Genomic DNA, 16,052 nt, shown 5'->3' on the forward strand with positions numbered 1-16,052 from the left:
AGTTCTTGTTGAAGAATGGATGGCGTTCGAGTTCAAAAGTTGGAGCCTCAAAACGAGGTATGAATTGATTTTAATTGAGTTTTTCCATGATTTACCACTTGTTTGGTTGCATGGTCGCGGATGCATGCGGCCAGCCAGCACCAAAACTATCGGGAGAATTCAGCAGAGGTCTGCACAATTCAACAGGCAGACATCGAAAAATAAGCGGAATTAGTTGGTCTGCTGCCTTCACTTCTGTTTTTAGAATTTAATGGTTTCCAACAAGAACATGGTGTTAGGAATCTAGGTTGCTTGAAAACGAGGTCAAATAAGAAAAGAAAAAAAGCAATTGGACAATTTAGGGCCTCAATTTTTCTTCCAAAAGAGCATGTGGTCCAATATCTTAGTGTTGAGTTTTTATCCTCGCATCCCGGGTTTGAAGTTTCATTTCTCCTAAATTATCGTTAAAAAGAGAAAAAAAAAAAAAAAAAAAACCCTTCCAAAAGATCTTGTATAAGTAATTTGGTTGGTCCAACTAGTGAGTTATTTGGAAATACAAATAGGGAATATTTTTGCTCACTACTCTCAAGTGATGGTGATGATCACTATCCTACATATCACTGTTGGACGAGTTTAAATTTTGAAATTTGTCTATCCACTACACACATCTCAAAATTTAAATTCATTCAATGATAATAAATGGAATAGTGAGCATCACAATCACTTGAGAGTAGTGAGCAAAAATACACCCTATACAAAATATGAGCTCATTTCATTATGTTGGTCAATTGGTCCAACTATCTCTTTTTGCCTAATTGAGCCATGAAATAATCAGGTGCAATGGCTAGTTTGACCCATGATGTGAGAATAAGCTCTTCTCAATGGATTTCGCTTACACAAAGTTACATTACCAAACCACGAAATTAAGAGATTTTGTTGTATAAGCTAACCAATTTGTGGCCACAATACATGCAAAGCCGAAAGAGGCACCAAACTTATGTTGGGGTATTTGGGGGAACAAAGCTCCAATCTGCATGTGCCTCTTGTCCCTCAAACGTCTCTCACACTATGCAAAATTAGTTATTTAGTCTAGATACTTTCAGTAGGGTTGACCAGGATAATTTGCCCGCTTCGTCGCATCAAAATTTGATTTTCCTTCCTTGTAGATTAGTGTAGATTAGAGTAATTTAGAACCTGACGTTGTAAGAATATAAAAACATTCTAGAAAAATTTCCCATCGGTGAAAAGAAATAAGGATGGTAACAACCATTAGTTGATTCGTTGATTCATGTTCACAATGTCTTGAACATAAACAGAGTAAAACTTGGACAAAATCAATTTCAAAACAATACCATTCATCATCCAAAGTTTACTTACAAAGTTACAAGCAACCTTTATCTATCTTACAAATTCAAAAGCTCGGCATGAGCACAAAGTTCACCGTATTACCAGTGTCGCAACTCAAGAACAAATTGTAGTTTCATGCGAAACAAGTTTCAGTCTCAGCCCAGAATATATATCAGGATATCAAGGGGAGAGTGAAAAAAATTAGGAAGCAATGTCACAAAAAAATAAATTTTGTCACTGAGCGGGGAATGAGTAACTTCGGTTGGCTGGCTGTTAAGACAAATGAAGAAACAATTCCCATTTTATATGCTGCTGGTAGAACGTGATGAACGACTTCTGCCGCTTCGACGAGAATTATCCTTCCTTAACATGGCTTCAAGGTTTTGAAAGCATTTCAACGGTCTAACCTGTACATGTTATGTGGTGTTGGGGTGGGGAAGAGAGAAGGAAATATTCAGCTATGCAAGTAACTAGTCATGCAGGGACGTGTAAGTTAACAAAGCAATAGCAAACCACCAGAGAGAGAGGTCACCTTCCAACGCCTTTTATAACCAAGAGTGTTATACATAGATTCCAGCCTCAATATTATTTGCCTAAATGCTGGTCTTCTAGCTGGATTCTCGTTCCAGCACTGCTCAATCAACCTGTGAGCAGGCATCACATTAACAAGATTAGCTAAGTTTTTATGACCCTAATATACACAGGTTAAAATATAAGTTTTTCTGAAGAAAAGTGAATTCTGATTTGCATCCCAAAATCACTGGCTAAGAATTTGACAAATAAGCGGCAGTTGGTTACATTCCCAAGAGAAAGCACCAAAAGTCATGACAAAATCCCACAAGCATTCAACGTTTCCCAGGAAAGAAACTCAGAAATTGAAATTAATATACGATAAGTTGAAGAAGGTTGTTCTTAGAACCATATAGCACTTACTCTCTCAGACCATGTCTATAAAGCTTTTCTGGAGCTCTAAAAGGTGGGCGCTCTTTTGCAACATATGCTTCCGGAACCTCATTATCTTGCTTGGCAGCAAATGGTGGGCAGCCTTCTATCATCTACAATACAGCTCTTACAAAGTCACTAATAAACCAAATCAGGTGGTAATAACTTAGTATATCCATGATGCATTTGATATTATGCTCTTCCACAATAACTTACTACTAAAGACAAACATTTACTTAGACGAGGGGGTATGCACTATGATGGCATACAAACAACTTTATAAACACTGTTGGTCCAGATTTAAAAATGAATCATATTTACCTCTTGTAGAATTAGCGCAAAAGAGAATACATCCACTTTGGTATCATATTCTTCATTCTTGAAAACCTCAGGAGCTATGTATCGACCTTTCAATGACAATTAACACATTCCACTCAAAAACTATGTAAGCAAAGGAAACCCATGTATGAACTCAAAAATATAAAATCTTTTTTCAAGGAAACTACACGAACTATGAACATTTTTTGGCTAGGATCTATGCAACATATTAACCACAATGGTGTATTCCCAGAAAAACAATACTCACATGAAGCATCTTGACAAATCAAAGGCCTATCCTCTTTAACTGTCAGCAACTTGCTAACTCCAAAATCCGCAACTTTCAGGTGCCCGGAATCATCCCGCAATATATTCCTGTAATCTTACTCGTGAGCAACATAAAGTTAAAACGCCAAATTTTCCATGCTATTATGGGTAACAATGATTCATCTCTTTGGAATTTCAATGATAATATGAGCATATGCTTCAAGCAAAATGAGGACATGGGGGAGAGGAAGAGCACTTGGCATTTAAATTTAAATCACTTAAGTGCTCAGTGGAATGGGATTATTAGATTGTCATAGGTTTAATTCTTGCCAAGAAATTGAGAAGGCCATTGAAGAAGAACAAGAAACATACGAAGGCTCAAGATCACGATGAATTATTGGTTCTGGCTTATTCTCATGCAAATAACTCATTCCTCTGCAAGATATCAAAACATAAGTAGTGAGGAAATATCGAAGTACAATACATGATTTTGCTTTCACAACACGAATCAAGCAACCAACTTTTCAACATCGTAGCTTCTAATAATCGAGCATTCATTTAGTATATAGTCTCTCTTCATTTGTTAGCAAAGGAAATACAGAACGAGATAATAAAGCCAATTCAAACTAGTACCACACCTTGCAATATCAAGTGCAAATTTTACAGCTATGGTTGGTTTTAGTGCTCCTCTTCTTTTCAAAAATGCACGAAGGTCTCCCTGCAATAAAAAGACAGAAATAAAGATCTAAAGAAAACTCTAAATTTGCATTTGTTTTAATCTATAATTTGACTGTTCCCCTCTCCAATTTTTCTCTCCGCGCACCTCGGAGGAGGAATGCGAACTGAACAGAGTAAAAAGTTCTATGAGTACTATTATTTCACACAACTATGCCACTAACACTGTCATGCCTATTTGATTCTGCAATTTTCAATGGAAGCCTAAAACCAAATTTGAGGACTAACATATGCAAAAGAGGATAGCATTCTAACAGTAACAAATTCAACTTCACACTATAAGATTGGAACCTTAACTCTTACTAGTAAAGATTCTGAAATATACTCTTCGTACTATTTCGAAATACAGAAAAATAAGAACTCAGGAAATAACCGAAACTTATATAAACCATGGCATTAATATTCCACGTTAAAAAGACCAATGGAATGGGGAAATACCTTAGGCAAATATTCTGTTACAATCATCATTGGACTGCTTTGTGTCACTGCACCCAGAAATTGGACTACATTTGGATGTCGTATCCTTTGAAGCAATTCAAGCTCGTCCCTGAATGCCTTCCTGAAGAAAGACCAAATTGATTTATAATTTAAAAGACCATAAAGCTAGAAAGAATGAAGTGGAAAAACCATGAATAGTTTACGATCAACCCACACTTTATGCTCGTCAACAAGCACTTCCTCCGCAAGCATTTTCACAGCAACCTGTATTCCCCGCCAGGATGCGATACAGTATGTTCCCTGTGAAACAACGTACGAATGAACAGAACCAAATAAGGCGAGTAACAATACTGAGTAACAGCACTAAAAGAGGCACAACATCCAATTATACAACTAATCGAAAAATGCTTATGAAACACCCAAATTCATACAAAGATAAGGTGGTTCCAACTCCAAGAGGGGTAATTGATAACAGGGGAAACAAGAAATGGCAAATCCGTATACCGAAGTTATCGAAAAATGAAAATTTTACCTTGGTAATGTCAACACTGTTGGTAAAGTCCAGTTCTTTGGGATCAATTTCATACTCTGGGACTTCCCTGGCATGGTTAACGCGCATGGGAGCCATCTGAATGTTACATTCATACAAATTAGAATATAAAACAAGCATAATATGCAAAATTAAAACAAACCCAAATCATAAAACACATTGAGCTGAATTGGGTTTGTTTAATTTTCCAATATTAAAAGTTCAAATCAGCTAAATTAATCAAAAAAGTACCAGAGGCTTTGCCCCACGCTTCTCCAGAAGCCTGATCACATCATGGTTCTTATAGTAAATAGCATCTGCAAGAGGCTGTTTAATCAACGTTAGATTATTACTAATCCCTAATTAACACACACTAATTCTCCATTTTTCAATTTCACATTGGTAATCGGGGTTTTTTTTTTAATTATATAAAATTTTCACTTACGGTGCTCCCCCATCGGTCTTTTGGGTCAACGTCAGCTCCGCGGTCGAGCAGCAGCGAAACGACGTCGGTGAGCCCCTGACACGCGGCGACATGGAGAGCCGTCCGATCGTCGATGTCCCTGAAATTCACATCCACTCCGGAATCCAGAAGCTCCTTAATCCCATCCAAGTCAGCTTCATTGGCCAAATACATGAGCTTCACTCTGGGATCGATCCCCTCCGGATCATCCTCCTGCCCCTCCCCCACGCGCTCCTCCCGCTCAAGCTCCGGCGCCAGCGACGACTGCCTCCCCAGTGTGAATCTCAACGGCGTCGCCTTCAAGTCCATTGCCAGCTTCTCAGACAAGCTGGAATTTTGCTTTTGCTGTAGTAGCAGCAGAAGTGCTTTTCTGTACCGCAATTTGCTATATACGCGACGGATTTGTAGGAAAAGTGCTTTTGGTTCTAACGCTCGCGATTTTCTTTCATGCTTACATTTTCTGGTGGTGGGTTTCACGTGGGGCGAGCGCGTGGAGGGAAACTTCGACGTCACGACGAAGACGGTGCATGTTAAGAAGGGTTATTTAAAGTGAGCTGGGGTGTTAGATGCGCCTCACCAACGAACTAGTCCATGGGACCGTTGGGGTTGGGGTTGGGATTGGCGATGCAGTGTGAACTGTCGAGTGTGCCGCACGGGAATACGAGGGTTTTTTGCCCTTTTTCTGGGGGAGATCGTGAGGGAATATTAGGTTATTGAGGAGAGAGATTATTCAGCATGTCTATAACACCATTTGATATATTAAAATTTTTAACATATTATATTATTATATTTGATGTACCAAACCGTCTTTCTAGTTCCTCGCATGTTTAAAAAAATTTCGTTATTACTTATCCACCCATAACACGGTTCTGAAGATTCGTTTAATAAATGTAAAACCACCACCCAAGCCCCTGTCTTGTGACCCCGACTAGTATAAATTTGTCTTTGGACCTGTTGTATAACGCAACCATTCAATTTGATAGGGATCTAAGCTGAAAGTCTCATAAAAAAAAAACACATAAAAAAGGAACATATTAAAACCATAGTGGATTAGTGATCACCAAACCAAGCGTTTACTTAAAAAGCCCCATCCTCTGTGACAGCTTTAAGTCTTTGACAATTGACATTACAACAAAACCTCCAACTTGTTAATGTTTTTGATCAAGAGATGACAGGAACACTGAAACAGAACCTGATTACAAGCTTGATCATAAGCACGCAGTAAGAGAACTAATTCGATTCGAGGGTGCACTCAGCAATCTTCTCCCAGGACTTGAGAGTTATATCTTTGGGGTCGGTTTTGAACAACGCAAGGCGAGTAACGGGGAAGCTCAGGCCGGCAATGCTCTCGTCGAGAGTGTTAGCTTTTTCTTGCGCCTTCTTCTTCTCTTCGTCGGTCAGATCACCGTAGAGGATGCTCAAATGTGGCATATAAGCTGCAGGACAAATATAATACCAACCAGGAATCATCAATCCTAAACCAAGAACAGTACTTTCAGTTGATAAAAATAAGGCTTTTTAGCCTAGTCCTCGAGATTGACTCGTCACCATGGTTTTGAGATTTTAAATCGATAGAACTTTGTCCATCATCAATCATTTTGGTCATTCCGTAAAAAATCTCCGTTAAATAAGGAGTTATGACAACTTCAGTGACAAAGTGAAGAGTTATGCTAATAACAGAGACCATTTTGGACTAATACAATATCGGAGACCATTTTGGGCTTTTTTGAAAGATGCAAACTATCTTCTTTTAACAACCTGAAAGTTTGATAACTATTCTGTTTTTAGTTTTCACAGATAATACTGAGTAGCCACATTTATGCATCAATCGTTGTCTCGCCAATTGAAGGAGAACACCGACTATTGATCAAAAGAAGATATCAAACTTAATCTTTAGCAACTTTAATTAACAGAAAAATAAAAATTAGCAGGAACCCACATCTACTTTCTCCTCCTCTCTCACTTGCTCCCAATCCAAATGAACAAATATAAAAATAAATCTTTTTCACAAGAAAAATAAATTAGTGCATTAGAACTTACGGGTTGAGCGTTTGAAACCGAAATGGCCAGAGCAGTGAGCACTAGCTTCCACCACCTGAGAAAATCAAACCCCAGAAACTAATTTTATTAATAACTCGTATTAAATTCCAATCAAATCCCACAAAAAAGGAAGAAATTGGAAAAAAATAAATAAATAATAATTACCTGAGGGGTCAGATTTATAAGGAGGGAAACACACTGGTAAAAGAAGGTGCCGGTGCCGGTGGCCACGCGATCAACCTTGGCGTCGTAGGCCTTGAGGCCCTCAGAAGCCGATCGGAACTTCGCGAGGGCGTCGTCCAGGGTCAGGCTGATAGCCCCCACCACAGTGATGTGGGGCTCGAACTGTGGACCACCGAACTCGGCACGGAGGCCCTGCATCAGCTTCTTCAGCCTGGGGGCCACGTCATCCGGCGGGAGGGCCCACACCGAGTAGACGTTCTTTACTTCCGCCGCAGTAGATGTGGTTTGTGGGTTTGCCATGGAAACTGAGGGGTGGATGAAGAGGAAGAGAGAAAAGCCAAGGAGTACCAACACTTGTTAGGATTTTGGGGATGAATTTTATTCAATTTTTCATTTAATTTTTGTTTTTGGGTATTGATTGATCTTATTAACAAAATAAATAGGGTAAATTACATAGTAGCCCTTCAGGTTTGAGGTCTATTACAACCTCATACAACATCTTTAAAACATTTCACTTTCATACCTCAAGTATTATTTTATTTCAAAATAATACATCCGTTACATTTTCCATCCATTGATCCGTTAAGTGCTGACGTGACTGCTAAATGTGTGTCACGTGGCTGCCAAATGTATGCCACGTGGCATAATAATAATTTTTTAATTTTTTTTTCGAAAAATCTGAATCTTCTTAAAAAAAAAAAACAAAAGCAAAATCAAAAGCTGAAACCCAGAGAAAAAACCCAGAAACTTACACACCCCTTCTCCCAGACGACCCACCTCACCCCACCTCGCAGAGGCCCTTCCCGTCGCCCCCTCCACCCCCCCTCTCATCTCCCCCATCTTCATCTTCTTCCCCCGACCCCCGTACCTGCAACCCAGAGAAAAAAAAAACCTCAATCCCGTCTAAACTTCGATTCTTCTCGCTCATTTGACCTCTCGCGCTTCGCTTCCCGATGCTTGGACCTCTCTCTGCTCCATTCCCTCTCGTCCCTCGGCTCGTAGGACAGTTCACGGTGGTCGCGTGAGACTTCCCGACCGTCGTCGCTCGGCTCGCTTGACTGTTCGCGGCGAGATTTGTGGTCGCGGGGGCCGAGAGAGATCTCGCGCTTGGAATCGCGGTCCAATCGATGGTGGTGGCAGTGGTAATCGGAGTCTTTTGACGATTGCTTTTCGTCGGCATCACGGCTGTGATGTTTGTCGTAGTCTCTGTCGTCCTCACTCCAGAGCTTTAAGGAATGGTGGTTGCTGTCCCTAAGGTCAAACTCTTGGATATCTGTGTATGAATTGAGAAAATTGTTGTTTAATTTCATGATTTGAATATATTGGAATGTTGTGGGTGAGGTTACAGATGAGAGAAGGGAGAAAAGGGGTGGGGGTGGGGTGGGTTTTTGGATGGGAAGGGAGGTGAAGAGAGTGGAGGAGAGGGAGGTGGTTGGGAGGGAGAAGAGGGGTAGGGAGAGGTTGCGGGGGTGGTTCTGCATTTTCTAAGTTTTGGTTTTTTTTTTTTTTTTTTTTTAAAGAAGATTCAGATTTTTCAGAAAAAAAAATTAAAAAATTATTATTATGCCATGTGGCATACATTTGGCAGCCACGTGGCACACATTTAGCAGCCATGTCAGCACTTAACGGATCAATGGATGGAAAATGTAACGGAGGTATTATTTTGAAATAAAATAGTACTTGAGGTATGAAAGTGAAATGTTTTAAAGATGTTGTATGAGGTTTTAATAGACCTCAAATTTGAGGGGCTACTATGTAATTTACCCAAATAAATAGAATATTCTGGGCACATATTCGATGTATAAATAATGGTTTAGAATAAAGTTTTAATGATATACATTGGATTCGGTTCAAAAAAATAAATAAAAAAGACTTAAACTTTTGGATCAGCTGCTTAATCTAGGGATTTTTTTTTACTTGTAAATATAATATTTTAAATTTAAATTTCTTAAATAACGAATTCGTAATCAATTTATTTTTTACACAATGTATCGTTGAACCAAAAACTTACACGAGGTAAGCCAATAGACAAAATATATTATCAGTATTCAAAATCTTCTAATGTAATAAAAGAGAAAACTTATAAAATTGCATTTTTAGTTTATACTAGCAGGAATAATGTTGTAGTATCTTTATGCAGAGTGACTTTTAAATTGGTACATTATAGTTGAGGTTTTAAAACAATATCAATTTGTGCATTTCATCTTACGAATATTTGCATCTTTATTAAACTTATGACATGATAAAATTCGTATTGGATTGACATTTAAGCCATAATTGTACCAAATTAACTAAAAAAAATTAATAATTTAATGAGATTTTATTTTGTTGAAAAAAAGTACGATAATTCAATTCATTTTTTTTAAATGTTATCCCTTCAATGAAAATTGTCATTAAAAATAAGAGAACACTCCAAAAATCTTATTCTACACTTCTCATAAGTGTATTTTACTTTCTAATTGAAAGTTTGAAGAGTAAAATGAGATTATTAGAATACCAATAATGCACAAAAACTCTAATATATAGATAAGAACAGTACATGAGGCTACACACAACCCAAAAGAGCCAGCCAAAACACCGATGCCACAGTTTGTACACACAAAACCATAGCCAGCATACTAGAGATTTTTTTAGTATGACCAGAACACGGGTTGGTACATCACGTGTCTCTATACAAATAGTGGAACATATTAAAACCATAGTGGATTAGTGATCACCAAACCAAGCGTTTACTTAAAAACCCCATCCTCTGTGACAGCTTTAAGCCTTTGACAATTGACATTACAACAAAACCTCCAACTTGTTAATGTTTTTGATCAAGAGATGACAGGGACACTGAAACAGAACCTGATTACAAGCTTGATCATAAGCACGCAGTAAGAGAACTAATTCGATTCGAGGGTGCACTCAGCAATCTTCTCCCAGGACTTGAGAGTTATATCATCGGTGTCGGTTTTGTACAACGCAAGGCGAGTAACGGGGAAGCTCAGGCTGGCAATGCTCTCGTCGAGAGTGCTAGCTTTTTCTTGCGCCTTCTTCTTCTCTTCGTCGGTCAGATCACCGTAAAGGATGCTCAAATGTGGCATATAAGCTGCAGGACAAATAAAATGCCATCCAGGAATCATCAATCCTAAACCAAGAACAATACTTTTGGTTGATAAAAATAAGGCATTTTAGCCTGGTCCTCGAGATTGACTCGTCACTTTGGTCCTGAGATTTAAAATCGATAGAACTAGCCTTTGAGGTTGTCCATTGTCAATCATTTTGGTCATTCCATGAAAAATCTCCGTTAAATAAGAAGTTATGACAACTTCAGTGACCAAAGTGAAGACTTATGCCAATATCAAAGCCCATTTTGGACTAATACAATATCGGAGACCATTTTGGGCTATTACTTGCAAACATATAGCTTTTGAAAGATGCAAACTATCTTCTTTTAACAACCTGAAAGTTTGATAACTATTCCGTTTTTAGTTTTCACAGATAATATTGAGTAGCCACATTTATGCATCAATCGTTGTCTCGCCAATTGAAGGAGAACACCAACTATTGATCAAAAGCATGAAGATATCAAACTTAATCTTAAGCAACTTTAATTAACAGAAAAATAAAAATTAGCAGCAACCCACTTCTACTTTCTCCTCTCTCGCTTGCTCCCAATCCAAATGAACAAATATAAAAATAAATCTGTGTAACTTTTTTTTCACAAGAAAAATAAATTAGTGCATTAGAACTTACGGGTTGAGCTTTTGAAACCGAAATGGCCAGAGCAGTGAGCACTAGCTTCCACCACCTGAGAAAATCAAACCCCAGAAACTAATTTTATTAATAACTCGTATTAGATTCCAATCAAATCCCACAAAAAAGGAAGAAATTGGAAAAAAATAAATAAATAATAATTACCTGAGGGGTCGGATTTATGAGGAGGAAAACACACTGGTAAAAGAAGGTGCCGGTGGCCACGCGATCAACCTTGGCGTCGTAGGCCTTGAGGCCCTCAGAAGCCGATCGGAACTTCGCGAGGGCGTCGTCCAGGGTCAGGCTGATGGCCCCCACCACGGTGATGTGGGGCTCGAACTGTGGACCACCGAACTCGGCACGGAGGCCCTGCATCAGCTTCTTCAGCCTGGGGGCCACGTCATCCGGCGGGAGGGCCCACACCGAGTAGACGTTCTTTACTTCCGCCGCAGTAGATGTGGTTTGTGGGTTTGCCATGGAAACTGAGGAGCGGATGGAGAGGAAGAGAGAAAAGCCCAAGAGTCCAACACTTGTTAGGATTTTGGGGATGAATTTTATTCAATTTTTCATTTAATTTTTGTTTTTGGGCATTGATTGATCTTATTAACCAAATAAATAGAATATTCTGGGCACATATTCGATGTATAAATAATGGTTTAGAATAAAGTTTTTATGATAGACATTGGATTCGGTTCAAAAATTAAAAATAAGACTTAAGACTTTTGGATCAGCGGTTTTGTTTTGTTTTGTTTTTTTTATTTATTTATTTAACAAATTGGATCACCGGTTTTAGTTTATCTAAACTTTGATGAGGTAGTTATTTATTACTTAATCTAGGGATATTTTTTAGAGAGTTTTAACGAAAAGTCGGCGATATTGTTCACTTTAACAAAAAATCACATTTTTACACTAAAAAGTCAAACATGGTACTATTCGTTTTACACTTTATTTTGTCCTTATCGTTAAAATTCAAAGTTTTCAAGCAATTTTCATTAGTTTTTCTTATTTTTTTTACTTGTAAATATAATATTTTAAATTTAAATCTCTTAAATAGCGAATTCGTAATCAATTTATTTTTTACACAATATATCGTTGAACCAAAAACTTACATGAGGTAAGCCAATAGACAAAATATATTATCAAGGTTCAAAATCTTCTAATGTAATATGTCACATCCCGGCCCGGGCCCCCACCACATTTCGGGCTCGATTTCTCCGTAGCACGATATTGTCTGCTTTGGACCCCAACCATGCCCTCACGGTTTTGTTTCTGGGAACTCACGCAAGCAGAACTTCCCAGTTGGTCACCCATCATGTGAATGCTCTGGCCCATTCTCGCTTAACTTCGGAGTTCCTACGGAACCCGAAGCCAGTGAGCTCCCAAAAAACCTCATGCTAGGTAGAGATGAGAATATACATATAAGGTTTACAGAATCTACTCTCTTGGGCCATGTGGGATCTTACATAATAAAAGAGAAAACTTATAAAATTGCATTTTTAGTTTATACTAGCAGGAATAATGTTGTAGTATCATTATGCAGAGTGATTTTTAAATTGGTACATTATACTTGAGGTTTTAAAACAATATCAATTTGTGCATTTCATCTAACGAATATTTGCATCTTTATTAAACTTATGACATGATAAAATTCGTATTGGATTGACATTTAAGCCATATTTGTACCAAATTAACTAAAAAAATTAATAATTTAATGAGATTTTATTTTGTTGAAAAAAGTACGATATTTCAATTTTTTTTTTAAATGTTATCCCTTCAATGAAAATTGTCATTAAAAATAAGAGAACACTCCAAAAATATTATTCTACACTTCTCACAAGTGCATTTTACTTTCTAATTGAAAGCTTGAAGTTGCAAAATGAGATTATTAGAATATCAATAATGCACAAAAACTCTAATATATAGATAAGAACAGTACATGAGGCTACACACAACCCAAAAGAGCCAGCCAAAACATCGATGCCACAATTTGTACACACAAAACCATAGCCAGCATACTAGAGATTTTTTAGTATGACCAGAACACGGGTTGGTACATCACGTGTCCCTATACAAATAGTAGAATATGTGTGTTAAAAAGTTAATAACCTAAAAAGTAAATCCCACCACTTATATAAAAATATGTAATATACCACCCATGTTTGGGTCACAACAAGGACGAAGCCAGAGATTTGTATGAGCGGGGGCATTCTCAAACAATAAAGTCACAAATAATTCATTGAACAAAACACTAATATATTAATTCATAAAGTTTTTCATACAACATATTACATTATTCTTCGAATCGTTTTCATGTTTTGAAAACGTTGCATAACAATATCATTACCAATACCATTAATGTCACATCTCGGCCCGGGCCCCCACCACATCCCGGGCTCAACTCCGTCGTAGCACGATATTGTCCGCTTTGGGCCCCGACCACGCCCTCATGGTTTTGTTTCTGGGAACTCACACGAGAACTTTTCAGTGGGTCACCTATCATGGGATCGCTCTTGCACGAACTCGCTTAACTTCAGAGTTCTGATGGAACCCGAAGCAGTGAGCTCCCAAAATGCCTCGTGCTAGGTAGAGATGAGAATATACATATGGAGGTAGATTGTCTGCCCTCCTGTTTAGGTGCCATTCCCATCCCTTTCTATTTGTGTGGTCATGGTTAAGCCACGTCAACTTTTTATATTTTTATTGTTTTTTGTCTTATTATCTCTATAAAAAAAAATATAAAATGTTGATGTGGCTTAACCGTGACCGCACAAAATAGGAGGGGATGAGAATGGCACCCAAACAGGAGGGCAGACAATCTGCCTCCTATACATATAAGGCATAGAGGATCCACTATCCTGGACGATGTGGCGTGTTACAAAGTAGCCACATTTATGCCTCAATCGTTGTCTTGCCAATTGAAAGAGAATACCAACTATTGATCAAAAGCATAAAGATTTCAAACTTAATCTTTGACAACTTTAATTAACAGAAAAAGAAAAATTAGCAGGAACCCACATCTATTTTCTCCTCCTTTCACATTTGCTCTCAAATCTCAATCCAAATTAACAAATAATAAAATAAATTTGTGTATTTTATTTTTACAAGAAAAATAAATTAGTGCATTAGAACTTACGAGTTGAGCTTTTGAAACCGAAATGGCCAGAGCACCCAGAAACAAATTTTATTAACACGTATTAAATTTCAATTAATCCCAGAAAAAAGGGCAGAAATTGGAAAAGTAAAATAAATAAATAAACAAATACCTGAGGGGTCGGATTTATGAGGAGGAACATACACTGGTAAAAGAAAGTGCCGGTGGCCACGTGATCAACTTTGGTTTCGTAGGCCTTGAGATCCTCAGAAGCCGATCGGAACTTCGTGAGGGCGTCTTCCAGGGTCAGGCTGATGGGCCCCACCACGGTGATGTGGGGCTCGAACTGGGGACCACCAAACTCGGCACTGAGGCCCTGCATCAGCTTCTTCATGGTCTGGGGGTCACGTCATCCGGCGGGAGGGCCACCATCGCGTAGACGTTCTTTACTTCCACTGCAGTAGATGTGGTTTGTGGGTTTGCCATGGAAAGGAGTGGATGAAGAGGAAGAGAGAAAACACTTGTTATGATTTTTATTTATTTTTCATTTCATTTTTTTTTCGGTGTTGATTGCTTGGATCAAGGTTCTAAAAGGCGCTAGGCGCTAGTCGGACAGCAGGCTAGGGCCTAGCGCCTAGACGGTTAGGCGGGGCCTAGCGAATCTAAGTAAATCTATTATATTTCGTATAAATAAGTGTCTTTTTATACTTAAAATATATATAATTACATTATAAACTACAAAATAAAATGACATATAAATTATGAAATATTGGAAAAAATGAAAACATGGGGAACAAGCATATAATGTCTGTTTGTTTAAGTATTCAACAAGTCTTTTACAATTTATTGAAAAAAATAAAATGCAAAATGAAAGTTATTTATTTTCTGTCTAAGTGAGTCGCAACCTAGGCGGGTCTAGGCGGTCTAGGCGAACGCCTCAGCAAGTCTAAGTGTCATTTCTTAATTTTCAAACGTCCAAACATTAATAATGGTTTAGAGTAAAGCGTTTTGGTAGACATTAGATTTAAAAATATAAAGAAAGACTTTGAGGTGTATCCACTTAGTATTGTTAATACTAATGATATTTTTCTTTTACCTGTACGAGAGATTTTAATTTCAAATGGCGAGTTCGTAGTCGATTTATTTTTCTTATTCTTTAGTGCAAGTGTAATGTCACATCCCAGTTTCGACTCTGCCGTAGCACAATATTGTCCACTTTGGGTCCCGGCCACATACTCACGATTTTGTTTCTAGGAACTCAGACGAGAACTTCCCAGTGGGTCACCCATCCTAGGAATGCTCTCACCCAAAGTCGCTTAACTTCGGAGTTCCGATGGAATCCGAAGCCAGTGAGTTCTCAAAAAGCCTCGTGCTATAAGAGGTGAGCATGTACATATAAGGCACATCACCCCATTTCCATTGGTCAATGTGGGATGTTACAATCCACCCTCTTAGAGGCCCGACGTCCTCGTCGACACACTCGCACCACACGGCAGAGTGGCTGACACGCCCCGACCCTAATATTCCCCGAATACCAGGATAGACACGTGCTGACCGACACTCGAGGGTGACGAAAGCTATTAATTGATACAAAAGCTAAGAATAAGAAATAAATACGGGTTATGAATTTAAATACAATGAATTAACAATTTAGGAACGGGTTCAGAGCATACAACTAAACATAATCACTAAAAAGAATTAAGATAAAATTGAATGAATAAAGAAGTGAGTCCTACATAGAGAGGATCCGAAGATGCTGCTGCGGAAGTGTCTTGACGCCGGGACTATGTGCCTTGATTCTAAGTCCTGAATGGGGGCGCAAAACAAAGGTGAGTGGACCAATTTCAATACATAAATAATACTAAAACAATTATGAACATACTAACCCCCACAGTTTATATATATAATGAAAACTACTAACATAATAAGTGATAGCTTTTAAGAAACACTAGCATGCCATAGAACATCTCAAGAGGTATAAC

General features: G+C 38.3%; 3 protein-coding genes across 4 annotated transcripts; all 3 read right to left on the reverse strand.

Moving 5' to 3' along the window:
* Nucleotides 1-1,317: 1,317 nt before the first annotated feature.
* Nucleotides 1,318-5,799, reverse strand: LOC103446241 (serine/threonine-protein kinase 12-like). Of its 2 annotated transcripts, XM_008385329.4 has the most exons (12): nucleotides 5,001-5,799; nucleotides 4,808-4,882; nucleotides 4,559-4,654; nucleotides 4,241-4,326; nucleotides 4,027-4,147; nucleotides 3,492-3,571; nucleotides 3,226-3,288; nucleotides 2,855-2,961; nucleotides 2,590-2,675; nucleotides 2,260-2,381; nucleotides 1,859-1,970; nucleotides 1,318-1,733 (listed from the first exon to the last, which is right to left on the reverse strand). In XM_008385329.4, the coding sequence occupies exons 1-12, from the start codon at nucleotides 5,325-5,327 to the stop codon at nucleotides 1,629-1,631; spliced, it is 1,380 nt and encodes a 459-aa protein (XP_008383551.1). In that variant the 5' UTR covers nucleotides 5,328-5,799; the 3' UTR covers nucleotides 1,318-1,628. The 2 variants fall into 2 exon arrangements, with proteins under 2 accessions (XP_008383551.1, XP_008383553.1); XM_008385331.4 differs by lacking the exon at nucleotides 3,226-3,288.
* Nucleotides 5,800-6,050: 251 nt separating this feature from the next.
* Nucleotides 6,051-7,696, reverse strand: LOC103412395 (cyclic phosphodiesterase-like). The gene is made up of 3 exons (XM_008350963.4): nucleotides 7,224-7,696; nucleotides 7,059-7,113; nucleotides 6,051-6,454 (listed from the first exon to the last, which is right to left on the reverse strand). The coding sequence occupies exons 1-3, from the start codon at nucleotides 7,539-7,541 to the stop codon at nucleotides 6,249-6,251; spliced, it is 579 nt and encodes a 192-aa protein (XP_008349185.3). The 5' UTR covers nucleotides 7,542-7,696; the 3' UTR covers nucleotides 6,051-6,248.
* A 2,048-nt stretch (nucleotides 7,697-9,744) lies between these two features.
* Nucleotides 9,745-11,687, reverse strand: LOC103446239 (cyclic phosphodiesterase-like). Its single transcript, XM_008385327.3, has 3 exons — nucleotides 11,145-11,687; nucleotides 10,980-11,034; nucleotides 9,745-10,332 (listed from the first exon to the last, which is right to left on the reverse strand). Exons 1-3 carry the CDS (start codon nucleotides 11,454-11,456, stop codon nucleotides 10,127-10,129), a joined length of 573 nt encoding a protein of 190 aa, XP_008383549.3. The 5' UTR covers nucleotides 11,457-11,687; the 3' UTR covers nucleotides 9,745-10,126.
* Between the last annotated feature and the right edge of the window lie 4,365 nt (nucleotides 11,688-16,052).

This window comes from Malus domestica, chromosome 10, assembly GCF_042453785.1.
Source record: "Malus domestica chromosome 10, GDT2T_hap1".
Lineage (NCBI taxonomy): Eukaryota > Viridiplantae > Streptophyta > Magnoliopsida > Rosales > Rosaceae > Malus > Malus domestica.

Bases quoted from the DNA above. Each gene is read 5' to 3' on its own strand.
- LOC103446241 (XM_008385329.4), bottom strand. From the start codon at position 5,327: ATGGACTTGAAGGCGACGCCGTTGAGATTCACACTGGGGAGGCAGTCG. The intron at 2,382-2,589 runs GTAAATATGATT...GCTGTATTGTAG, and splicing joins TTGCGCTAATTCTACAAGAG to ATGATAGAAGGCTGCCCACC. The intron at 1,734-1,858 runs GTGACCTCTCTC...TAACATGTACAG, and splicing joins GTTATAAAAGGCGTTGGAAG to GTTAGACCGTTGAAATGCTT.
- LOC103412395 (XM_008350963.4), bottom strand. From the start codon at position 7,541: ATGGCAAACCCACAAACCACATCTACTGCGGCGGAAGTAAAGAACGTC. The intron at 7,114-7,223 runs GTAATTATTATT...TGATTTTCTCAG, and splicing joins TTATAAATCTGACCCCTCAG to GTGGTGGAAGCTAGTGCTCA. The intron at 6,455-7,058 runs GTAAGTTCTAAT...TTTGTCCTGCAG, and splicing joins CGGTTTCAAACGCTCAACCC to CTTATATGCCACATTTGAGC.
- LOC103446239 (XM_008385327.3), bottom strand. From the start codon at position 11,456: ATGGCAAACCCACAAACCACATCTACTGCGGCGGAAGTAAAGAACGTC. The intron at 11,035-11,144 runs GTAATTATTATT...TGATTTTCTCAG, and splicing joins TCATAAATCCGACCCCTCAG to GTGGTGGAAGCTAGTGCTCA. The intron at 10,333-10,979 runs GTAAGTTCTAAT...TTTGTCCTGCAG, and splicing joins CGGTTTCAAAAGCTCAACCC to CTTATATGCCACATTTGAGC.